The 26,756-nt window shown below is 40.1% G+C and overlaps 1 protein-coding gene across 6 annotated transcripts; it reads right to left on the minus strand.

Annotated features, from left to right (window-relative positions):
• Positions 1-147: 147 nt before the first annotated feature.
• Positions 148-26,704, minus strand: NMNAT1 (nicotinamide nucleotide adenylyltransferase 1). Of its 6 annotated transcripts, none has more exons than XM_073316394.1 (6): positions 26,594-26,704; positions 12,604-12,693; positions 8,211-8,384; positions 6,396-6,579; positions 5,500-5,645; positions 148-4,315 (listed from the first exon to the last, which is right to left on the minus strand). In XM_073316394.1, exons 2-6 carry the CDS (start codon positions 12,638-12,640, stop codon positions 3,903-3,905), a joined length of 954 nt encoding a protein of 317 aa, XP_073172495.1. In that variant the 5' UTR covers positions 12,641-12,693; positions 26,594-26,704; the 3' UTR covers positions 148-3,902. The 6 variants fall into 6 exon arrangements, with proteins under 6 accessions (XP_073172495.1, XP_073172498.1, XP_073172492.1 ...); XM_073316397.1 differs by lacking the exon at positions 12,604-12,693 and adding an exon at positions 23,203-23,241; XM_073316391.1 differs by lacking the exons at positions 12,604-12,693; positions 26,594-26,704 and adding exons at positions 23,203-23,241; positions 26,096-26,552.
• Positions 26,705-26,756: the final 52 nt, after the last annotated feature.

A 26,756-nucleotide genomic window follows, 5' to 3' on the forward strand; every position in this document is an offset into this window, starting at 1 on the left:
ACGCAGACTGTTTCACCCATGCAGAATCCCATTGCTTTAGGTGATACTCTGTGCTGGGTTAAGGATTGTCCCTGAGAAAAGCTTCTAAGATTTAGGCTATCAAACTTTGATTAATTTTATCAATGCTAAACAAATTAACAGACTTGCTTATCACCAAAATTTTTATTGAAACGCCTATTACACATAACTGCACTAAAGACCAGCAAAATATAACATGTGTAGGCCACTACAGAAAATCCTGGTTAGTGCACAATCCTTCTCTTGAATTATACAAATGAAGTATAACAAAACACACCAGCATCATGATTCACACAGTAAATCTCAGACTTAATAAAGTGCAATTCTACTCTGAAAAGTAACTATATAAACAGCACTCTCTCACAGAAAAGATCTGTTCTGCTAGTGTATTCAGGGTCACATCAGATAACTTTAATTACTAAAGTAAATCTTTATTGCTTTTTACTCCTGCCAGCCCTGTAGAACCAACATAGCTGAGAGAGAGAGAGAGATGAATTCTGTTCTTTCCTGGGCATTATCAGTAGAATTGTTTACTAAAGTTCCAATCTGTTATCCCATTTAAGGCAGTGGGACTGCCCAGATGTCACTGATTTGGCCTACAGTATCTTTATTACCAATGATGATGTGTGAGCTAGAAAGAACCTAGCTTGACTGTCAAAATCCAAGGTGAGTCCAAGCTGCCAGTGAGAAAAAACATTTTTAATTACAAACAGATTACATTTGATCTGGAAATCACTGAGAAGAAATAAACATGGAACATCTTAGTGCCAATTTCAGTCACTTTTCAGAGCCAGAAGTGTACTTTAAGGTAATGGCCTCACCTTATAACAAAGATTTTTTTTAAATACAGATGCTCTGAAGAAACCAATGGTTGCAAACTGGTACTAGCAGCACACAGAGGCTCTAAAGCATACATTAATTCCAGCATTTTTGTGCACATGTGGAGATGCCATGCATTGCTCACCTTGTCCAGAGCACTGAGAATCTCATGTTCTGATAGCATATCTGATCTGGTCAGTATGACAGACCACTGTGTGGAGGATGCAGTTCAACAGTTTTCTCATACTATCTGAATAATAGCTCTTCGAGCCCTGGAACTTTTGATAAGGCACTTAATTCACACACAAAATGAAGAGAGAGGAGTGTAGAATTCACCAGCATGACATTTATAGTGTTGTTCTAACTTACACACCCAATTTGCTGTGCTCACTTCAGAACCAGACTTCTAAGAAAGAAAAATGACATATCTAGACTACATTGGAACCCTAGTCTCTCCTTACCCCTTCTCCCCTCCAGTCACAGAAATTCTGTCTCAGAAATCAAATGTCTCACAAATCTTATTCCTCATTCCGAAGAAAGGGCCCAGTTGAATAAGAATCACAATGACACTGTTCTTAACCTTTAGCCATTAAACCAGTGGCTGGGCCCAGTTTCTGAAGCTGATCTGTCCTTTCATGAAGAATAATGTTGACCTTAGAGTAAGGCAATTATTATATCATTTCCTGCTCCTGATTAACATCAAGTATTTTTCAAAGCCCAAGACCCCTAGCAGGGAAACAGAAATAAAGTTATTCACTGCATTTATATATAAACCCAACCCAGCCTCGTCCTGCTCCTCATTTAAACGACTCAGCTGTGACTATGCTGCTGGTGCTAAAATGTAAAATTATTCTAGCATGTGATTTGCATCTTTCTTACTGTTCTTTGCTTTATGCTGTAGTTACAGCAGGAACAATATAGTATTTAAAATGAATCAGACTATTATATACTCCAAATTTTGGAGTACGCTAGTTACTATGTATCAGTGATAGAAGAACTGTAACAATTTTTTTTTCATTTTCATGAGCAGACATTCCCAAGCTTTCGGTTAAAACACAACAGTGGAAGAAAGTGTAACTTTGCCTTGAAATGACCTTGTCTTTTGTTATAACACAATGAAGTGTTCAAAACATTTGTGTTGTTTATCACTTTACAGGTCATTCAGTTTGAACAGCAAAACTAAATAGGTCAATTTTGCTTTCTGTTTCTAGTCAATTTCACTTTCTGGTTCTAATGCACTAGTTCCTGGCCTATAGGTACACTAAATCTTAAATTGACATAAATTGGGTCATTCAGGGGTCTGAATTAGCTACTCCTCGAGTGACACAACTTATGCCAACTTAAGCGCCAGTGTGGACAGTGCTATGTCGATGGGAAAGCTTCTCCCACTGACATAGCTACTGCTGTTCGTGGGGGCTGGAGTAATTATCCCAATGGAAGAGCTCTCTCCCGTCGGCTAAGAGCAGCTACACTAGAGAGCTTACAGGAGCACAGCTAGATTGCTGCTTTAAGTTCTCTAGTGTAGCCAGAGCCCTACTGTTGTATTTGGAGGTTTCAGAGTAACAGCCGTGTTAGTCTGTATTCGCAAAAAGAAAAGGAGTACTTGTGGCACCTTCGAGACTAACCAATTTATTAGAGCATAAGCTTTCGTGAGCTACAGCTCACTTCATCAGATGTGATGAATTATAAATTGGTTAGTCTCTAAGGTGCCACAAGTACTCCTTTTCTTGTTGTATTTGGGTTCACACCAATGTAGGGACATGTTCAAAACAAAAACTTTTGATTTTTTTTTTAAAGTCAAGGATATCTGTAACATCAGAGTTTGTAAAACCCATTTTTGTTTCATTTCATTATGCTCAGTTTTGGATATGAAACTGTAGTACTTGATGGTTTCCCTTTAAAATGCATAATTGTATGGCTTGCTTCTCCACTGCCTAGCATCTTTTGTTGCTGTTCATATGCAAAGTGAGTGTAAAACAGCAGCATGGCTGATTGGCAGCATTTTGCACCCACTTTACTCTCAGTTTGCACAGTTGTAAATGACAAGGTAAAGGACAGTGGAGGAATCAAGCTCCTAAGGCCTTGTCTTCACTGCTAAAAAAGGTGTATTCTTAAACTTCAGGATAACAAATGAGTTTCAGCTATCCTTTACGTAAAAAAAGTTACTTTAGGCCTTGTCTCCACTGCCACTTATAGCGTTGAAACTTTCTTCGCTCAGGGGGGTGAAAAAACACACCCCTGAGCGATGCAAGTTTCAGCACTGTAAAGTGGCAGCGTAGAAAGTGCTACAGCGCTGGGAGCGGGGAGCTATTCCCCTCACAGAGGTGGTTTTATTACAGCGCTGGAAGAGCTCTCTCCCAGTGCTGGAGCCTTGACTACAGACCACTTTAAAGCACTTCTGCGGCAGCGCTTTAATGTCGGCTGTGTAGACATACCCTTAGTTTTACTGTGAGATAGACTAGGGCTGTGTCTGCATTGCCCCTTTCAGAGCTAAAACTTTAGTTGTTCATGGGTGTGAAAAAAAAAACTCCTGAGTGACAAAAGTTTTGGCGCTGAAAAGTACCAGTATAGACAGCACTTTATCGCCAGGAGCCACACTCTGGGCGATAAAGCTACCACCTCGTTTGGGGTGGGTTGTTTGTTTGTTTTTTTTAATCACCAGGAGAGCTCTCCCCCAGCGATAAAGCATGACTACACTGGCCACATCACAGTGCTGCTGCAGCCGCGCTGTAACGTGGGCAGTGTAGACATACCCTTAGTAAGGTCAACAGAGCTGACCTTTCCTAGTTTATCTTATGGTAAAACTAAGTGCCTTGTCCTCACTGTGCCTTTACCTCAGGATAGCTCACACATGTTAGTTAACCTGAGGTAAAAAATACTTCCTTTTTTTAAAAGACAAGGCTTGTGCGGTAAAAGCTCAATCTCCATACGCGCAAAACTCCCATTGAATTCAATGGTACTTACTTACATACAAGGGCTACAGAATCAGACCTGATTTACTGGAACAGATTAAACATCTTTCCACATTAAAACATAGGGTTTTTACAGCATAACAACAGGCTAGATTACAGTGTCTGTTCCTGCTTACATCCCCTAGCATATTTCTGTAAAGGGGCCAGAATAACTCCAGCATTCCTATCTTCACTTTCTGGACTATACAGGTTGTGTTTTTCAATGTAAGCCCGGACTGCATCAGGGACCAGGTAACGGACGCTCTGGCCTCTCCTCAGTGCTCTTCGGATCTTGGTGGAAGAGATGTCATTGGTGATCCACTCTTCTACCAGGTGAATGTTATTCTTGTGTTGCCATAGCGTGTCAGATTCATAGATAAATTTCTGTGCATTGTTTCCAGCTCTGGTTATGCAGACAAGGCCATGGTTTGCCACAATTTCAGTGATGTCTTCCAGCTTCCACAAGTTGGGGATTCCAAAGGACTCCAAGATGTCAGCTCCGCAGAGCAACTTCAGCTGTGGGACACCTAAAAAAAGGGAATGGACGAAGATTGAGTTTTAGCTGCTGGTATTTGCTGACTTAGCAATGATACGCTACCTCTCCATATCCTGGGTATACTGAGGTAATGGGATGAAATTAACATGAAAAGGAACATTCAGACAGTGTATTAGAAAAAACATCCTGATAATAAGATTTATTAGGCTATCCACAGGAGTCTCCAAAGGGAGCAAAAAGTACTAGAAAATATAGTAACTCCCCACTTAACATCCTCTTGCTTAATGTTGTTTCGATGTTACGTCCCTGCTCCATTACAGAACATGCTTGTTTAAAGTTGTGCAATGCTCCCCTACAACATCATTTGGCCGCCTGTTTTGTCCACAGCTGGCAGCCCCCCTATCAGATCCCTACCCCCCCTCCCCCCCAGCGCCTCTGTGGACCTCAAAAGCTTATCTCTTTCACCAAGAGAAGTTTGTTTGGCTTGATAGGTGTCTGCCCTTCCTGGGTGGATGGTGTTAGTAAACTCTGGCCAGGAAAGACTAAGATATCAAATTATTTTTAAGGGATCAAAAAAACACACTGGGGGAAAAAAAATCCATCGTGGAAAGTTGGAAGGGGCTTATTGGCTGAAACCAAAAGGTGTGGGTGGGCCCAAGGTACTAAGAAACTGGCAAGCTTGTTAGGTCTTAGTTCATGCAGGTGCTCAGGTTAAATAGAGATGAATAATAAAATTACATCTTTGTAAGAAGTAATAATCAATCTGGACGTTAGCTGGAATTTCTAAATCATGCTACTCCACTTTCATGGGGTTTTAAATTACAACCCCTTCCTCCATTTCTGGATACACAAGGGACTTCTGACTTATTGTTCTTCCTTCCCTCATTTAATAAAAAGAGCCTATGATCCACAATTCCTTAACTTCAGCTGTAGTGTGACAAATCTCAGTAAACTAAATGTTTTTTTTCCAGTTCATATTTCTGTTATCTTAAGGATTAGTCTAAGACCTGATTACTTCACCCTGATAGTCTACTATTATGAAGGAGACTACTGATTCACGCCATAAAATCTAGGTGCTTTATTTTCTTTACATTGTTCAGTAGGGAGGTCAGAACTGAGATTGAATATCAGAAAAATGCTTCTCAATGGCAGATCACCATGGCCTGGAAATAAGTGTGGGTTGCTATGGGGATTTATTTCGCAAACATACTCAACCTTTTGTTTCTGGACTCAGTTGATTCTTTTTAACAGGAATGTATCTATTTGCTTCCTGTTTTCTCTTTCGACCTGGCTTTATTAGAGGTACAGCACTCTGGAGACTGTTATCAGGATTAGAAGATGCAAGTTTCTGATGATGGTATCTACAAAATAAATAATTTTTGAAAGAGTATTAGAGTTGTGTGATAACATAGGGAAGAGAACCACCTACTGAATCATATTTCATCACTTTCTCCTGCAGCAGTACCCTGAGTTTTTCACAGAGGTCTCTTGAGAACTGCCCCAACCATGGGCTGTGAGATCAGAGTCCTATGACTGCCACTGTGCTGGAGCTAGAAGCATCAGCAATTAAGTAAGTTTATTTTTTCAAAGGAAGAAATTGGACGGAGTTAGAGTAATACACAAACCATATGGAGAAGAAGGGCAAACACAGAAGCATTATGGGGGTGAAGGAAGATTGAAAAATAGGCATTCCTTTAAGGTTCTCACATTACTTTTAAAAGTACGGAAGAGCAGCATTGTACATCAGCAGAACTCAGTGAGGGAAGCTTGGGCAGCATGGGCCCACTCTACTCTCAGCTCTAGTCACCGTTATGAATCCCTCACTTTCTTCAGTGTTAAAAAGGCATAAAAAATAAGGATGTAAGTGATATGCCCTTAGAAATTTTAAACTGTTCAGAGTCTCAGCGTATAGGCATGGAGGGGGGGGGAGGGCTAATCCCACAACCCTTATTTATGTGAAAAACTCTTGCTCATATGAATAGTCCCTTTGACTTCCATGGGACTATTCATGTGATTAAGAGTTGCAGAATTGACCCTTAGCCATTTAAACCATTCCTGTCCTGATCCTACTATAGGAATACGTGTCTTTTCAGTGTATGGCTACGCAATACCTTAGAACTTTGAGTGTCTCCAGCCACTCATTCTGGCTGCTTTCCCAGTCATCAACTTCCACCCAGTCTGAGCTTTCTGTAGCAAGCTGTGCCATGGTTACTCGGTGATTGGCACTGATCAAACTTTTCTTCTTATATGCATCACCCACTGGGGAAATGATTCCTTTGATTACTTTGTATTTTCCTGCATGACAAGCACACCCACACAAAAACATAAGGAGTGACTGAGCAGATGTCAACTTCACTGTATTGTACATAAAGTACTTCATATGCATGGTCATTATGGTCTTTAAAAGAAAATAGATGCCATTTCCCCACAGAGCCCTGTTAGCCAATCCCCTGGAACCGGAAAAGTGTTGTGCCCTGTGACTGATGTATGGAGCACAGCTGTGAAAGAGAATTTGAATCATGCTGCCAAGGGTAGGTGACACAGACTACAAAAAGCTGGTGTGATAGTCCCAGGATTTGGGGAGAGGAGGCTGTGACAGATTGACAATATGTCTGAGTCAAACTGTGAACTCCTTTTTGTTTTGTGGACCCCATTTTGTTTCGTGGACCCCATTTTGTTTCTGGGTCTCTCTTTTGTATTGTAATCTTTATTCTGAAGTGTGACCTTCATGTTGTATTGCAGTCTTTGTGGATTGGAGCATCCATTTTGTAGCAGGGGCTTGACACCTAGTGGAACAACTATGTCTGAGAAGCAATGACAGAGCAATCAAGGGTTATCAACATTGAATGACTCTTCCCTAGTACAATAATGTTTTTTTTCTATTGTTAGGGTAATTGACTCTGAATGACAAGGGAGAAGCTTCAGAGTAACAGCCGTGTTAGTCTGTCCCAAACTTACCCAGCTGAAGCACATAGACAACATGGAGACAGAGATTGTTTTAAAAGAGGAAAGGAGTACTTGTGGCACCTTAGACACTAACAAATTTATTTGAGCATAAGCTTTTGTGAGCTAAGGTGCCACAAGTACTCCTTTTCTTTTTGCGAATACAGACTAACATGGCTGTTACTCTGAAACCTTTGGCACATGCAAAATGACCAGCCAAAAGAAGGCAGCAAAAGATGCATAGTTTAAGGATGCTGACCAAACCCAGGACTCACAGGAGGGATGAGATTAGATTTAGGGCGGCGGAAGGGGGTGTGCATTCAGGATGTTGTTGTTTTTCAAAGATCTGTTACTCTTGAAAAGGCTAGAGAGTTAAGTGTCTGTGATTACGATGTTTCTCTGATAAGTCTGTGTTCCTTGACTACCTCCTGCCACACTGACCCTGAAGGTTTTAATTAGAAACTGGGCTACAACAACCAGGTGGACTCTGGGGGAATATATCCTAGCAACTGAGGGCTCAGGAAGGTTGAGGCATTGGTTCCAGAATGTGGGATCCTACTGACCGAATAGGGAGTCAGACCCAGAGTCTATCTCTGGGAGCTTGTGTGAAATACCCAGAAGTAGGAACAATGACCAGTGACTATCCAGACCCAGGGAGGCTTAGAAACACATTGACGTAGGAGTTGGGTTGCTTACAACAGACTGGTCCACAAGAGGGGACAGGGATACAGAGGCCACTGCCACAGATATGACCGATTACTGTGCTATATTCCCGGCAACTCTGGACATTCTTCTATGTCTTAGGTTACTTATTATCATGCATACACTCATACCCATCTCTACATCTTGTGAATCGGAATCCGAATATAGACACTGTCATAGCAAAACAATCGCAGATACTCACACAAATGCACTCACCTAAACACACAACCACACACATCTCAGAGCTCTACATTTTGCATTAGCTAAGCTATTACTCCCACCTGTTTCATGCAAGTAGTCTTTAGCCAGCTCAAACAGCCTCAGATGCATGTTGGTGATTGGATTGAAAGAACCACAGGCCAGCAGAACAACCTCTCTCTTGTTGTCTGGATTCTCCATATGATTTCCCTGAAGCCACAGGTCCAAATGGAGAACTTCAGAGTCACAGCCAAAAACTACAGTAAGGGGAGAGGACAAAAAAGTTGTTTTCTGCTCCTTTAGAGTTACCAAATAAAGCAGAAGATGGTTTGATTAGAAATGAACAACCCGTCATGCTAACATCAATATTTGCTCTACAATCTCTTACATGATGCTCCATTTTTGATATTAGGAGGTTAATACCAGATGCAATTCTGCTACCTCCAGAAGGTGTAACAGAGAAGGTGCAACCAGAGAGATTGGATGGGGCAAAGGTGGCTATATGCCACAAGAAGGATGATGAGGACTCTTGTGTGGGCCTTAAGTATGGGAAACATACAGTTGAGAATACTCAGGGCTTCAAAGGATGTAGAACGAAGAGAGTGGGGGAAGGCAGCATGAGATTTGTGTGTAATAGATAGCAATGTGACAGTACTAAGGGAGCTTTAGTAAAGAGTACAGTGTATATGGTGAATAATAGCAGCACTGCCATCCCAGCATTCAAAAATCATAGATCAGGCCCCTCAAAAATGATGAGATTTATTCTTTTGCAATGTTGGTCCTTTTATTTGCATTTGGCTTTCTGAGCCATTAGGGTGCAGTCAATTAATGTTTTCAATACACTTTTCTCCATAACCCGAAGGGCTAGAAAACATACTTTATAATGACAGAGGGAGACCCACTAACTTCCTCATTTTCCTCTCAGCATTAGCTTGCATCATAATCACTAAAAGAAAAGGAGTACTTGTGGCACCTTAGAGACTAACCAATTTATTTGAGCATAAGCTTTCGTGAGCTACAGCTCACTTCATCAGATGAAGTAAGCTGTAGCTCACGAAAGCTTATGCTCAAATAAATTGGTTAGTCTCTAAGGTGCCACAAGTACTCCTTTTCTTTTTGCAAATATAGACTAACACGGCTGTTACTCAGAAACCTATCATAATCACTGTGAAGATAATACGTTCTGTGGGTGGCCAAGGTTCAAAAAACAGTGATGTATGGTATAATTAAGGTTTAAAGGTCCCAGTATTTATTTTTTGGCAGAATTGCTAGTAAATATTAGTCTAATCAAGAAAAAACACAAGCACTGGGTGTTTTAAACACATTCATTAAATATTGGCTTCAGTCCACAATTACCAGTATATAGTATTTTAGGCTGTAATTCTTTTCTATCAAAAACTACTACTATAAATTAGTACTCTCAAGAAACTTAGGTACAGATTCTTCACTCCATTATTCTGATTTTACACCTATCAATCATAGATCTGGCCAGGGTGATCCATTCATTAATGATCTATGAACTAGATTATTGCAATTCATAGTTAGGAGTGGAACCACACATCCTGAAAAAAGCTCTTACTGGTATAAAATGCCTGCTTAGCTGCGCAAGCTGCCATGAATGCATCACTCCAGCATTCACTTTTCCAGTCTTCCCAGTGAATACAGAAACTGCTTCAGATTGTGTCCTGATTTTCAAAATCCTCCATAGGACTGGTTTAGGTATTGAGAGATCACTTCTCTCTCTGTGACTGAGACTGTGAATTCCTATGACAGCTATATTTAGGTGAAACAATTAAACTATTGATCAACAGGAAGAGGTTCATGAGTGTGGGAAACAGAACTTTGGTAAAAAGAAAAGGAGTACTTGTGGCACCTTAGAGACTAACACATTTATTTGAGCATAAGCTTTGTTAGTCTCTAAGGTGCCACAAGTCCTCCTTTTCTTTTTGTGGATACAGACTAACACGGCTGTTACTCAGAAACCTATCATAATCACTGTGAAGATAATACGTTCTGTGGGTGGCCAAGGTTCAAAAAACAGTGATGTATGGTATAATTAAGGTTTAAAGGTCCCAGTGTTTATTTTTTGGCAGAATTGCTAGTAAATATTAGTCTAATCAAGAAAAAACACAAGCACTGGGTGTTTTAAACACATTCATTAAATATTGGCTTCAGTCCACAATTACCAGTATATAGTATTTTAGGCTGTAATTCTTTTCTATCAAAAACTACTGCTCTAAATTAGTACTCTCAAGAAACTTAGGTACAGATTCTTCACTCCATTATGCTGATTTTACACCTATCAATCATAGATCTGGCCAGGGTGATCCATTCATTAATGATCTATGAACTAGATTATTGCAACTCATAGTTAGGAGTGGAACCACACATCCTGAAAAAAGCTCTTACTGGTATAAAATGCCTGCTTAGCTGCGCAAGCTGCCATGAATGCATCACTCCAGCATTCACTTTTCCAGTCTTCCCAATGAATACAGAAACTGCTTCAGATTGTGTCCTGATTTTCAAAATCCTCCATAGGACTGGTTTAGGTATTGAGAGATCACTTCTCTCTCTGTGACTGAGACTGTGAATTCCTATGACAGCTATATTCAGGTGAAACAATTAAACTATTGATCAACAGGAAGAGGTTCATGAGTGTGGGAAACAGAACTTTGGTAAAAAGAAAAGGAGTACTTGTGGCACCTTAGAGACTAACAAATTTATTTGAGCATAAGCTTTGTTAGTCTCTAAGGTGCCACAAGTCCTCCTTTTCTTTTTGTGGATACAGACTAACACGGCTGCTACTCTGAGAACTTTTGTAGGAATTGGACCTCGACTATGAATCCTTCTGCAAGAGATGAGAACAAACACATCCAGACCTAAATGCAAAATTCATTTCTTTAGGTTAGCTTTTCTCCAAAAAGTTATTCACACAGAAAGATACACAACACAGCACACATACAAACAGGCAAACTATAAGCTATTATTCTATTACACACTGTGAAGGAAGAGAGAGATATTGTTATTTTGAAATATTTGGGAGGCATTCAGATACTACAATAATGGAGGCCCATGTAAGTATAAAAATACCGAATCACCACTTGTTTAATACAGAAGGCAGCTCAAACATTACTACATTTGGACAGACAAATATAGCATCTAGTGAACGATCCAATTTACCTGAACCTAGTGACAATGATGTCTATTAATTGTATCATGAGGAACAGAATCTTTTCAAGTCACCTTTATCAGCTCTTCCTACCAAGACTGAGAGCAGACAACATTCCTCAGCTGGCAGCTTTGCGATTTGACCACAGGAAGCAGAAGAGCTACTCTGAAACCTCTTAGCTCTGAAGGTGAAGTTATCACCAGTTTACTTGTTCTCTTTGCTACTGTTCCGTTCAGACTGATCTATCTATCTGTACTGATCATGGTTAGCATGTCAGTACAAGTTAAGATTTTTATTGTGTTCTTTTGAGATGGGCTTTTTAAAGTTTTTTTAAAACCTTTACTAAAATATTAAGGGGTGGGGAGACTGGGGCATTATATTACCCCCAAGCCCATTACAATTAGCTATTCTGCACTAATCCTGCCAATTCTCATTACGATAAAGGGACTTTGTGCTTATGGTGACCTCAGGGAAGTAAGCTCCTTTCAGGGGAATGCTGAGCTTTTGAAATCCAACGGCAATTGATAGCAGAAAAGAATTACAGGGCATAACAGAATTTTGTCACTCATACCAGCCATGTATTACTGGAATAAAAACCTCTCTTAAATGGCACTTCTCCCAGATTCTTGAGCATCCGATCAGACCAGCTATGATTCATTCCTGCCTGACTCACATGGCCTACCACCTGAGCTGATGAGTGCCCAAACACCATTAATTCGGATTGTAAACACAGTTTTGTTTTAGGGCTATTTAATAGGGGTGTGTGTATCCATGGCAGAAACCAGGGAAAGAGTTTAGAATCTCTTAAATCCAGTAAAGCAGCAAAAATAATTAAAGCTCGAATCCTTTATCAAAAGGGTAGATAGTTGTGTACAGGGTAGAGTTAATGTAAGTTGAGATATTGTTTATTAGCTTTTAATTATTATTTCTGAAAGGTGAATTTAGTGCTTTTGAACTAATAAAACTAATAGCACTGACTATAGCCACACAATGCTCCGCAATCCCGACTCACAACATCCTTGTCTTCTGAGCTGAGATTTATAACAATGTGGTACTTTTGTTAATATTTCTAAAGACTAGGATGAGACCATTAAACTACTTCTACTTGTGAGCCAAATTAAGATTCTAATCCAGTTCTCCAGAGGTGAAACTTCAATGTTTAATTCACTGAAACGCTTAGCCTCCATTGCAACTGAAAAGAGCTACTAATATTTAAGGGCAAACATTGATATCTACAAGATATACAGTAGTGCATACCACATATCACAGGGTAGAATGGTGCTCTCTACATATATAATATAAAATACCTGTTTCCAGATACAGTAGCAAATTTAGCATACACATCAATAGAGATTGACTTTCGAGTGGGAAAGGAATAGAAGCTTCTGAAGAGAGGGCTGCAAAATATAAAAATGGTCCAAATCAGGTTGGGACTAAAATACTAAAAAGCTTTGAATGCTCATAGGAGAGTACCTGGTAGGGTTAGTCCATGCTTAGGCAAACAGATGATGGAATTAAATTTGCTATTATAACAGCACATTGTCAGGAGACAAAGGCTTTGTCTACATTGAGAAGATCTGGATGATACAGTGGTAAAAATTCATGCAGCAATATGCCCTTCTGCTTGTACCATTGCTTGCAAAAGCGGAGCTGTGTTGGTGCTACACGGCAATGGGAGAACTCCTTAAAATTCGCAGTGCAGTTAAGGCCTTTGTCTCCATATTAAGGTTTGCTGCTGCAACATCATGTAAAATACAAATTCAGTTAATCTAGAGGCATCATCTAATAGTACCATGTCCCTTCCTATGAGCATGGTCCCCTCAAATCTTTGAATTTTGGACTTTCTAAGTTATTCCCAAACTGATTGGGAATTGTTGGGTGCTCAGTACCTTTGAAATGTGTCTACAAGTCCTTTGCCAGCTTTAAAAAGAGTTGAATGCCTCAAGTAACTACGTAACAGAGTTGTGTATTGGTGGAATATTTTACTGTGTAGTAAGTAATGAATAATAATATGTCTCATGTCATTTTCTTCTCAGTAAGTTATAGTGTTTGTTTTTGGAATCATTATTCTGATCCTTCAGCTCTACATCCTACAGAGGTACAAAGAGGTTTAATTAGTAAAACTTGTAGAGGTTAATTTAATGCATGCATGATGAATTCTGAGATTACAGAGGGAGAAATGAAGCAGGTGTCTTACCTAAAGTGCTGATTTGAGTATTCTGAGATGTTCTTGAGAAGAGCGAAATCATAGCCTGTCCCATAGTTTCTGTTCCCTTTAGACAAGGAGACTGGCAGCAGTTTTCACTCCCCTGAAGATCTGACAGCACAAACCTGAAGGACTGAAAACTCCAATAAAGGACCTGGCAGAAAAGGCCTGCTGACGTTTTAACTAGGTGGTACCATTTTCAATTCCTGTTTCTGTATCAGCAGTCTGCTCATTTAAAGTAAAGTCGTGATGGCAGGGTGGTCCTGCAGCCTGTATTTCGGAAATCAGCAGCAGTCCAGTGTCACCAAAAGTGCCTTATAAATATCTCTATGGTGGCAGGGTGACAACTGAGATAAGTCAGGCTATAAATGCAAAAAGAAAAGGAGTACTTGTGGCACCTTAGAGACTAACAAATTTATTGGAGCATAAGCTTTTGTGGGCTACAGCCCACTTCATCGGCTGCATAAAATGAAACATATAGTAAGAATATATATATATATATACACACACACACATACAGAGAAGGTGGAAGTTGCCATACAAACTGTAAAAGACTAATTAATTAAGATGAGCTATTATTGGCAGGGGAAAAAAAACTTGTGTAGTGATAATCAAGATGGCCCATTTAGACAGTTGACAAGAAGGTGTGAGGATACTTAACTTAGGGAAATAGGTTCAATATGTGCAATGACCCAGCCACTCCCAGTCTCTATTCAAACCCAAATTAATGGTATCTAGTTTGCATATTAATTCAAGCTCAGCAGTTTCTCGTTGGAGTCTGTTTTTGAAGCTTTTCTGTTGCAAAATTGCCACCCTTAAATCTTTTACTGAGTGGCCAGACAGGTTGAAGTATTCTCCTACCGGTTTTTGAATGTTATGATTCCTGATGTCAGATTTGTGTCCATTTATTCTTTTGCGTAGAGATTGTCCAGTTTGGCCAATGTACATGGCAGAGGACCATTGCTGACACATATGGTAAAATGGTATAAATGATACATGTAACAGGAGGAAGAACATCCTGCTATTTCTTTCAAGCACATCTTCTGTTAAGAAACCTTTACTGAAGTTTTTCTGTGTTAGTTGGTGTGACAGAGATCTTTCTATTGAATAAATATAGGAGGATGAGATGATGGATATAATTTGGTACAGTGAAATTTCTACTAAGGTCCTCCTGCCCAATAGATAACTCCTTGTATTAAGCCATTCAATTATTCCCGAGGTTTTCAATACGGTTTTGTTCAACTTGCAGTTAAAAAAACCTCTACTGACAATTGATTTTACTAGTCCATTGGGTGGCTACCTGATGTAGCTTTCATTGTATATTTAAAGGTTGCTGGGAATAATACCATTCCAGGTTGAGCCTGGAGTTGCTGCTCTAATATTTCGCAGGCTTAAACCTAAAATTCCTCCCATTCTTTGGTTTGTATCAAAACCTTAATGCTATTTTAGAATAATGTTCTCCAACAAGAGACTAATGTATACATCTGAAATGTGCAAACACAGACATTTGGAAACCCAATATTAGCTTTGTCTAGTAAAAATAAAAATTAAAAAAGGATATTAATTCAGTGAATGTTTAACTGATTTCTTGGGGTTGCTTTTCAGTCCGAGCTTGTCCCAGTACTGCAGCCAGTCACTTTTGAACAAGTTGATGGTAGTATCTTTACTTTCTTCACCATTGGAGTTCTGCAGGCATCTGGGTTTTACAGAGAGATATGTGGGACAGCAAAGAAACAGGGCTTGATTCTCCTGTAACACTGGTGTAAACCAAGAGTGATGCCACTGAAGCAGGAGCATGCAGAGGAATTTAAATTTGACCCCTTTAGAGGGAGTGGGGGGAGGCACAGAAGCTCACTCTCCCCCCTCCCCACCTGGCCCCTGGGGAGAGAGGAATCCCCTAGCTCTGGGGCTGTGGCTCTCTCCCCGCTGCAGCCCCGGGGCAGGGAGAGTACTGTGTCCCTCGCTGATTATTGGGGGTGCCCCTACTTGCCCCCCCATTGTGCATGCCCTGCACTGAAGTCAGTGGAGATATCAGTGTAAAGAAATTTGAGGGGAGAATCAGGCCTGTGATACTCCCCTGATTCTCTCACAGGCAGTATACTCAAATATGTAATTCAGGTGTCATGAAACAGCACTGAGATGCTAGGACTGAGAAGCAGGCTGAGAAAAATCTACACCCATTGTCAAAAAGACAGGTTTCAGAGTAGCAGCGTGTTAGTCTGTGTTCACATAAAGAATAGGAGTACTTGTGGCACCTTAGAGACTAACCAATTTATTTGACAGGTTTCAGAGTAACAGCCGTGTTAGTCTGTATTCGCAAAAAGAAAAGGAGTACTTGTGGCACCTTAGAGACTAACCAATTTATTTGAGCATGAGCTTTCGTGAGCTACAGCTCACTTCATCCACTGAATGCATCCGATGAAGTGAGCTGTAGCTCACGAAAGCTCATGCTCAAATAAATTGGTTAGTCTCTAAGGTGCCACAAGTACTCCTTTTCTTTTTGCAATTTATTTGAGCGTAAGCTTTCGTAAGCTACAGCTCACTTCATCCACTGAATGCATCCGATGAAGTGAGCTGTAGCTCTCGAAAGCTTATGTTCAAATAAATTTGGTTTGTCTCTAAGGTGTCAAAAAGAATTAATGTATCTGACTTATCTGTGATACAACTGCTATGTTTATTACCACTTCTGTCCTTCGATCATTCACACATACTTGGATTACATCAGATATCTGGCTGTTTTGGACCCAGCAGGAACACATCGATTATCTGGGAGAGATGCACTGGTGTTATGAAGATAGCGTAGGAAGAGAAAATGAGGGTGAACAATATGTGGCTGATGAACTTAGTGGCTTTTTAACTTTTCAACATATTTTATGTGGTTAGTTCTGTGTGTCAAGAATAGTGACAAAATAATTTGCCTCTAGCTATGCTTTTTAGAAGGCAAAGGTCATATAGACTGATTCTGCAACACAGTAGACAAGATAATGATTTTTCAAAAGGGGGAAGCTTATCTTCTTGAAAGGTTTCAGAGTAGCAGCCGTGTTAGTCTGTATTCACAAAAAGAAAAGGAGTACTTGTGGCACCTTAGAGACTAACAATTTATTTGACCATAAGCTTTTGTAAGCTACAGCTTACTTAATTGGATGCATCCGATGAAGTGAGCTGTAGCTCACGAAAGCTTATGCTCAGATAAATTTGTTAGTCTCTAAGGTGCCACAAGTACTCCTTTTCTTTTTATCTTCTTGAAGTCTCTCTTTGGGAAGGACTTTAACGAAGTGTTATCTTGATCACTCTCCTCTCTTTCCAGGGCGGGCTTTGGTGCTTATTCTTGTGGAGCCAGTTCCTAGGAGCTCAAGGTGATCTTCTGTGTATTCAGGAGTATAGGATGTTTAACTGAAGGAGTCTGCACTGTTGTATTAACTGCCGTGGCTACACAGTATGTATGTTTGCATTCAAGGCTACATTCCACTTCTGATTTTATGTTTTCTAAAGCAAAGCTAGTTTTCACTTCATTTTAATGGGACCCTTTGGTTTCTAACAGCTCTTAAATGAAGGGATCTGAGTATTTTAACAAACTCATTGTCTCAGCAGTGCCATAATAAAGTTACAGTTACAACTGGTATACTTAGTTGAATAATTTTGTTTCACTGTTATCTTTTATAATTAATTGCAGGCTCTCTGCATTTTTCAGTTAGAGGATGGATTGCTGGGCATATAAAATGGAACAGAATAATCAAAAACTAGGAAAATATTAGCCTAATTTTGAAATTAGTGAGCTGGATTAAAAAGGTAGAATCATGTTTTCTGCACCTTCAGACTACTTCTAGTCATAATGTCAAAAAGAAGTATTGCTACTCCTTTCATTTATCAATTTTAAACACTGACAAACATTGCTACAATGATAACAAGAAGTCTCTCTCACAGTTGCTTTCTTACACAGGCCAAAACTAGCCCAAACTTTATGATCTGTCTGTGATGCTGTCAGTGAGCACTGTGACTTCAGCAGGTACTTTTAAAGTTTATTTAAATGAGAAATTAAACCTTTTCTCCTTCACAGAATTAGCTTTACACATTTCCCTGAAATACTGATCTACCTGACAATTTAAAGATATGGGTATCTAAATTAATTAAAGGGCACTGTCAAGCAGTTAGACCCAACATTTAGATTTTGTTTAAGTGAAACCTAAAAAGAATATGTTCTATTATATTCCTTTAAAATGTAAGTGAAATCATAGAATATCAAGATTGGACAGGACCTCAGGAGGTCATCTAGTCCAACTCCCTGCTCAAAGCAGGACCAATCCCCAATTTTTGCCCCAGCTCCCTAAATGGCCCCCACAAGGATTGAACTCACAACCCTGGGTTTAGCAGGCCAATGCTCAAACCACTGAGCTATCCCTTCCCTTGTTTATTTAAATATTCTGCAGAAGTCCTGGAAACCGAAACAGGGCAGCATGGTGTTAGCATGTAAGAAGAAAAGCTGATTATAATTACAAGTAAAATTGACCAATCTATTTTTGTTGTGGAAGCTGAATGAAGTGAAAATAATAAATCAGTAGCACTGATTAAGAGTGATTTAGATTTCTTAAATGTTCAGTTTTAATCTAAGGTGTGGTGGGTAAAACAAGTAAATAATTTTCTTTTTATAAGTGACAGAAATATGTCATGTATTTGCACTGCTTCCATTTGGAGTCTGGCTTTTGTGACAAAGTACTTAATAGGGTGGGTGAAATTAAAAGAAACTATGAATGACCATAACTGTTGAGTAAATCCTTTTTCTACTAATTTAATTTTTCACTTCTCTTCCTATCCTCCCCTTACCCTAAATATGTCTGAGTGTTATTCTTCATGGCAATCTGACTTGCCAGTATGGCTTCTCCTGGACTGATTCTGAACAGACTAAAACTGGAATGTGTTAGAATTATAACATTCAAAAACCAGTCGAAGAACACTTCAATCTCTTTGGTCACTCGATTACAGACCTAAAAGTGGCAATTCTTCAACAAAAAAACTTCAAAAACAGACTCCAAGGAGAGACTGGTGAATTGGAATTAATTGGCAAACTGGATACAATTAACTTAGGCTTGAATAAAGACTGGGAGTGGATGTGTCATTACACAAAGTAAAACTATTCTCCCCCCCCCACTGTTCCTCGCACGTTCTTTCAACTGCTGGAAATGGCCCACCTTGATTATCACTACAAAAGGTTTTTTTTCCCCCACCACCCGCTCTCCTGCTGGTAATAGCTTACCTTACCTGATCACTCTGGTTCCAGTGTGTATGGTAACACCCATTGTTTCATGTTCTCTGTGTATATAAATCTCCCCACTGTATTTTCCACTGCATGCATCCGATGAAGTGAGCTGTAGCTCACGAAAGCTTATGCTCAAATAAATTGGTTAGTCTCTAAGGTGCCACAAGTCCTCCTGTTCTTTATACTGATCCTTGTAACAGTCACAGTGAGGAGAATTTCAAAACAAGAGAGATTCCCAGCAAAGTCTTTAACTATCAATATATACAAACATCAGGGGGCTCTTGAATGGAAACGGCAGTGCTTTGGTACTCTTATGAGGTTCACTCTGTGTCAGTACTTTTCAGTGCTTTCAAGAGTTTTTACACAGAATTTTTCAAATCCTCTTCCTTATTAGCACAAAACAGTTAGCAGGCAAGGACATGAAGGGTTTGGTGCCACTTTGAGTGCAGCCCTTGCACTGGCATCAGCTGGAAGAGTTGCTATGGAAACAGTTATGGAACAGGAGAAGGAAGGAGCTGGACTTGCCTTTGTAATGCATAAAGCTCCAGTTTCAAAGAAGAAAGTGACTCAGACTGCAGACCTGAATAGGTCTGCTCCTAAAAAAAGGGGAAAATAATCGGAAATTTAAAGATGAAAATATATGGTGCCTTTTCAGCAATGGGATCAAATGTCCTTTTGCATCATGGCAGCTAATTTTACAGTCTAGAAAATCAGGCAGCTATTAAACTGCATCATAAACTTGCCTTCTAACTCGTGTCTCTTTACAAATTGAGGTATTTATAGGCAAGATCTGATTATTCACACATACTCTCAATTTCTTAATTCATGCTGACATCTGCAGCTTAGCAACATTTCTCCAGGAAACACATGTGTTGTGCTGGCTCAGGGACCAGAAGGGCTGAAATCTAATACCATTGTGTAATATGCATTTTCTGATAGTGTAATTCTTAAAACTATTGGCACTTTCAGAACCAGGGTCCACTGACTATGGAGTGACCCTCACCTTCATACTCTGGCAACATTCTGATCTACTTTGTTGAAAAGTGGTGCCTTGTACAAAGGGAAATTAATTAGCTTTTCCCAGCAGAGAACAGTAATGTAGGACTCCAGGAATGCTTACAGCCCATCTACTGTCAGACTGTCACATTCAACTCTTCACTCTAAGTTGAAACTATTTAAGAAATTAATGTGTTGTTGAATTATGGACTTCTTATTCCTTAAGCTTTTTAGAGACATCAACAAAATGGATACAAGTTATTCACTGAAGTAACTCCATTGGCCTCAGGGTTGAATTTGGCCCAAAGGCTTTTGAGATTAAAAAGTAATTCTTATAAAGAGAAGTTAAAAAATTTCAGAAACTCCTGTGCTAACTAAAGTAAATTATTTCATTTCAGACAACTTTTAGAGTACCTCACAGTTACTCTCATTCATCACAATTGTACAGGTCTTTCCTCTAATTGTGAAAAACTGCTCACTGCCCTGGAATAATCAGGAACAACTCAATTAATTTCAGTGTTCTTTTACAAAAGGACTTATTTGAAGCCTTTACTGTTGCAGATTTCAAAGCCCCTTATTTCTACTACAAAACTGTGGAAATGCTATTGCCTAATTTAGATTGGGTAGGCATTCAGGGTGACACTTAAAATGTAACTTGAGATCAATATGTCTATTGTCTTGGAAATATTTTTTCCTAAAGACTTGTTAAAGAAAGTGAGCTAATACCTACACCTATCTTGTTTCCATAAGTAAATCTCAAATGTGTACTGTTTTGTAACTCTCCAGAAAACTTGTGCTGGATGAGGAGATAACTTCTGTAGAATATTGGTTTTATGTACAGTATTGTAAGAATAATCCTTTGAATCTGTTGCACAAAAATAATGAATCCATTTCTCCTGATGTTTACTTTAACTGTTTTCTTACTAGGGCTGCCTTAAGAAAATTTGGCTAAAACTCTATATTGTGATTTTAGGAACAGTTGATAATTCAAAAAATTAATTGTATGATTCTGTCCCAGAACACGCTAAATAACGTCTTCAATATTTCTCTCTAAAATAACTTTGATTTAATCTTTTTTACTCCAACATTAAGTGGGCCAATCCTGTTCAGTAACTTACAGCTCATGCTTAAAGGAAGACACTGAGATTTTTAAAATGTATTCTATACTGTTTCTAAATAGTAAAGAAGCAGTGTCTGGCACTTAGATCAGGCAACTGGATATGAAGACTCCTTGATGCTACTGCCAGTTCTTACTTGCTTTATGACCTTGGACAACTCACTTAAACTTCCTTTACCTCAAGTTTAGTCCTCTGTCAAAAGGAGATAGCAATACTTACTGAACTCAGAGGGGTTGTGAGGCTTCATTAGTGCATTAGCACCATGTGAGGGACAGCTGGAAGATACTATAGCAGTGCAAAGTATCCTTAAGAGACTAAAGCAGGCCTGTACTTATTCACTGATCTATTGTGCCCCTCTTGTAAATCCTTGTAACACTCAAGAAACTTGCCTCTCAAGCAAGAAGTTGTTATAATGATTAAAGATAACTTATGAAATTTAGGTTTCAGAGTAGCAGCCGTGTTAGTCTGTATTCGCAAAAAGAAAAGGAGTACTAGTGGCACCTTAGAGACTAACCAATTTATTTGAGCATAAGCTTTCGAGAGCTACAGCTACAATGCATCTGATGAAGTGAGCTGTAGCTCACGAAAGCTTATGCTCAAATAAATTGGTTAGTCTCTAAGGTGCCACTAGTACTCCTTTTCTTTTAATGAAATTTGGGTTTCAGAGTAGCAGCCGTGTTAGTCTGTATCCGCAAAAAGAAAAGGAGTACTTGTGGCACCTTAGAGACTAACCAATTTATTTGAGCATAAGCTGTAGCTCACGAAAGCTTATGCTCAAATAAATGTGTTCGTCTTTAAGGTGCCACAAGTACTCCTTTTCTTTTTAATGAAATGTAGTATCATGTAGAAAGCTTACAATGCTTTCTGAGGACGGGCCAGTGACACCAAGAATAACAATATAGATGCACATAACTATTAATTATTCACTGTGAAATATTGTACAGTATATTAAGCTTCTTTCTCTCTTGGGAGCGATGAGAAGAGACGCTGCTGTCCCCATTCTTCAAAGTCCACCCTGTCTTCCTGGATATGAAATATGTACATTGCTACCTTTGGAGCCTAGAAAAGCCACTCCTGGATCATTCAGACTGATACAACGTGCTTTCCTCTTCCAAGGGCTGTATGTGCCACCTCTGAGGAGTTCCAAATAAAGTTACCTTTTAAACTATCTTGAACTATTTTGCACTCAGGGATGAGAGGACAGGTATATGACCTGATTGTTTTCACTTTCCCCCTTCATTTTAGTTTGTTTGCACTGCAGCACAAAACTGAATATTTGTTCCGTTAATTGCAATTTAAGGGATTGGAACCCCTGAAAATACAGTAACCTGATGTCGCTGCAGACTGTCTGGATAACATATAACATAAATTCCACTCAGCCATTTTTACCCCATTTTTTTCTGTCAGTTTAAATAATATGAAGTATCTCTTTAATGAACTAGGAGAAGTGGCTTGCCCAGCAGATGAAGTCTAAAAGTCTAATGAAATGGTACTGGCTATCCTGGGGATAGTTTATAGCAGCCTCTTAAGCCAGGGAATTTCCTATAGGGGTGGTCTTCAAAGCATTATATTTCATAGTAAGTGACCCCCATTTTGGCCCAGAAAGTTAGTCTCTTCTCTATAAACAAGAATTCCAATAAATTCTCCAGTTTTTGGGTTTTTTTGTCTATGTGAAAGAGTGAAATCATCACTAAAAAGTGTGTGAGTCTTCCCCAAAATGACAAATGGTCCTCCACTCCACCAAGCTGGCCCACTGCTTGGATTACATCGGCTCAGGGTTGAAGAACAGCTGTTTAAAGCTGGAACTGAGCAAAATGGAACAGAGGAAAACACTATGGGAGTCTGCAGTCTCCTTTAGTTGGAGGAACGCACTCACAATTGGTCAGTTTGATCTGTAGTTTAGGATTCTTCTCTGACTTGTAAGCTCTCACAGTGCTATGATAAACAATGTTCTCTATCAACTCTGGTTGCTAATGAGACTCCATTTCATCCAGACCAGATGATATGACCTGCATGCCTTTATTACCCATTGGCAGGATTACAGCAATACAATATATCTGGGCATAAAGCTCTTGGACTATAGGAAACTTCACATGGGTAGACATACATGCACTAGCTTTGCTTGAGCTAGTGTTCTAAAAAATAGCACTGTGGTCACGGTGGCACAGACAGCAGGTCAGGGTAGCCTCCCCCAATACAATCTTACTTGACCCCCCACTCAGTAGGTACATGGACTGCTAGCCCAAGCTGTTACTCTTGCCACATTGCTATTTTTAGGTGCCAGTTTGAACATAACTAACATGTGTACATCTACCCAAGCTGGGAATCGCACCTTCCAATTGCTGAGTAAATGTGCCCACAATTTTCTTCCCTGGGAAGAAGAAGAAAGAGAAAAAATAAACTATACGTGACAGATGTTAATCACATAATTTAATGCAGTACTGGAAGTCAGATGCTACAGTGATGAGAGTGCTACAAGAACCTCTATAGAACAAGAGAGCCTCCTGCTCTGAATGTCCTTAGAAAGGTAAATCACTATACCAACTCAAGTAATTTTTTTCCTCATAATAAAAGTTTTGTTAAATTATGTATTATCATTTAGGACTGGTAGGTACTGAATTAACACTATCAAAATTATTCCAATGTGACCACAAACAATATTTAAACACTCATACCAGTAAACAATAGTTCTTTGTTTTTTATCCACTTTCTCTCATTCATGTCTCCAAACGCCAAATCCTTGGTATGTACTGATGAAAAAGCTCCTCATGCATTTCTATGTACTTAGTTTAACAGAGCTGAGGTGAGTTATACCACATCCAACTATTTTCATGCCCACTACTAAATAAGACACTGAAAATCTCTCTCTAAGGATTTCTGAGAAGGGTAAACAAAATGACTTAAATAAAATTAGTTCCCATAGGCATTCTTTGTAAATTGACAGGTTTCAGAGTAGCAGCCGTTTTAGTCTGTATCCACAAAAAGAAAAGGAGTACTCGTGGCACCTTAGAGACTAACAAATTTATTTGAGCATAAGCTTTCGTGAGCTACAGCTCACTTCATCGGATGCGTGCAGTGGAAAATACAGTAGGGGGATTTTATATACACAGAGAACGTGAAGCAATGGGTGTTACCATACACACTGTAAGGAGAGTGATCAGGTAAGGTGAGCTATTACTAGCAGGAGAGAAAAAAACAAACAAACAAAAACCTTTTGTAGAGACAATCAAAGTGGGCCATTTCCAGCAGTTGACAAGAACGTGTGAGGAACAGTGGGGGGGGGTGGGTGGAAATAAACATGGGGAAATAGTTTTACTTTGTGTAATGACACATCCACACAAAGATGGACTACAAGCCGTAAGGAACAGTATCCCCAATAATGTCATGGCAAACCTGGTGGCTTAACTTTGTGACTTTGTCCTGACCCATAACTATTTCACATTTGGGGACAAATCAGCAGCACTGCTATGGGTACCTGCATGGCCCCACAGTATGCCAACATTTTTATGGCTTACTTAGAACAACGCTTCCTCAGCTCTCGTCCCCTAATGCCCCTACTCGTGCTACACTGATCACATCTTCATCATCTGGACCCATTGAAAAGAAGCCCTTGAGGAATTCCACCATGATTTCAACAATTTCCATCCCACCATCAACCTCAGCCTGGACCAGTCCACACAAGAGATCCACTTCCTGGACACTACAGTGCTAATAAGCGATGGTCACATAAACACCACCCTATACCGGAAACCTGCTGACCACTATACTTACCTACTTAGCCTCCAGCTTTCATCCAGACCACACCACACGATCCATTGTCTACAGCCAAGTTCTACGATACAACCGCATTTGCTCCAACCCCTCAGACAGAGACAAACACCTACAAGATCTCTGTCAAGCATTCTTACAACTACAATACCCACCTGCTGAAGTGAAGAAACAGACTGACAGAGCCAGAAGAGTATCCAGAAGTTACCTACAACAGGACAGGCCCAACAAAGAAAATAACAGAACGCCACTAGCCGTCACATTCAGGCCCCAACCAAAACCTCTCCAGCGCATCATCAGGCATCTACAACCTATCCTGAAGGACGACCCATCACTCTCACAGATCTTGGGAGACAGGCCAGTCCTTGGTTACAGACAGCCCCTCAACCTGAAGCAAATACTCACCAGCAACCACACACCACACAACAAAAACACTAACCCAGGAACCTATCCTTGCAACAAAGTCCGTTGCCAACTGTGTCCACATATCTATCCAGGGGACACCATCATAGGGCCTAATCACATCAGCCACACTATCAGAGGCTCGTTCACCTGCACATCTACCAATGTGATATATGCCATCATGTGCCAAAAATGCCCCTCTGCCATGTACATTGGGCAAGCCGGACAGTCTCTACATAAAAGAATAAATGGACACAAATCAAATGTCAAGAATTATAACATTAATAAACCAGTTGGAGGACACTTCAATCTCTCTGGTCACTAGATTACAGACCTACAAGTGGCAATATTACAATAAAAAAACTTCAGAAACAAGACTCCAACGAGAGACTGCTGAATTGGAATTAATTTGCAAACTGGACACCATTAAATGAGGCTTGAATAAAGACTGGGAGTGGATGTATCATTACACAAAGTAAAACTATATCCCCCTGCCCCTACTGTTCCTCACAGGTTCTTGTCAACTGCTGGAAATGGCCCACCTTGATTAACACTACAAAAGGTTTGTCTGTTTTTTGTTGTTGTTTTTTTCTCCTGCTGGTAATAGCTCACCTTACCTGATCACTCTCCTTACAGTGTGTATGGTAACACCCATTGCTTCATGTTCTCTGTGTATATAAAATCCCTCTACTGCATTTTCCACTGCATGCATCCGATGAAGTGAGCTGTAGCTCACGAAAGCTTATGCTCAGATAAATTTGTTAGTCTCTAAGGTGCCACAAGTACTCCTTTTCTTTTGTAAATTGACATTGTTAAGATAGATGTTCAAAAATTCATTGGGGCAAGCAATAAAAAGTTATATATAGTATTAATACATTCTAATTTTAATTTAAAAAACCACCTTGTTTTGTTAATACCAACAAGAACTTGTTTTCGTTGCCACTTTCTTTTACCAAGGATTTTGTATTTGGTTTCAGTTGGTGAAACTGACACAAAATATACTGTACAAACATACATGCTATATACGTGACATTTTCAATAAGTGCAACACATACTGGTAAAAGTCCAGGGCTGTTGTATAGTGATGCTATGCATTGTTAAACAGCTACCGCCTTCCATCCCAGAGGTGGAGTACTTCAGCGTGGGATGAAGTGATACGGAGAACAGCCAGACTAATTTAGGGCCCAGTCCCACAAAATCTTATTCCTGCATGTAGTCTTTGCTCATGCAAGCAAAGTTCCACTGATGGGATTTACTTGTGTGCGTAAGGACTGCAGGAGTAACATATAATCATTTCTAAATGCCTTTGGCAAGACAGGCTGCATTTCCCTACCCTGTGGCAGCGCTTGTTTTCGTTTCAGTCATACAGAGGTAAGCGGAACTGACTGAAAAATTGGCTGCGCGCTGGGAGGCAAGTCCCTGGCCAGCGACAAGGCCCCCCGCCTGCAGCCAGAGCTCCCCATGGGGCCGCCCTGCTCCCTTCCCCACGCAGGGTAACCCAGGCGCGGCCCCTGGGCGCCTCGCCCCACAGAGGCACCCCTCAAGCTGCTTACCCGGCTGACAGGCGGCGCCACAGCTCCGCAGAGAACGGCCCAGGGTGGGGCGGACCCACTGTGGCCCGGGGTACCAGGCGCCGACGGGACCGCCGGGTACAGCGCACAAGCAGGAGTGCTTCGATTGGCTACTCGGCGACGGAAGTGGACATGGGTCCGTTGC

This window comes from Lepidochelys kempii, chromosome 18 (genome assembly GCF_965140265.1).
Source record: "Lepidochelys kempii isolate rLepKem1 chromosome 18, rLepKem1.hap2, whole genome shotgun sequence".
In the NCBI taxonomy this organism is placed as follows: domain Eukaryota; kingdom Metazoa; phylum Chordata; order Testudines; family Cheloniidae; genus Lepidochelys; species Lepidochelys kempii.

What these genes read in the sequence shown, in the direction of transcription:
- NMNAT1 (XM_073316391.1), bottom strand. Translation starts at nt 26,159, where the DNA reads ATGGAAGGCGGTAGCTGTTTAACAATGCATAGCATCACTATACAACAG. An exon ending in ATTTACTCAGCAATTGGAAG is followed by an intron (nt 8,385 to 23,202) that starts GTGCGATTCCCA and finishes CCCTTACTGTAG; the next exon opens with TTTTTGGCTGTGACTCTGAA. An exon ending in AGACTACTTGCATGAAACAG is followed by an intron (nt 6,580 to 8,210) that starts GTGGGAGTAATA and finishes CTTGTCATGCAG; the next exon opens with GAAAATACAAAGTAATCAAA.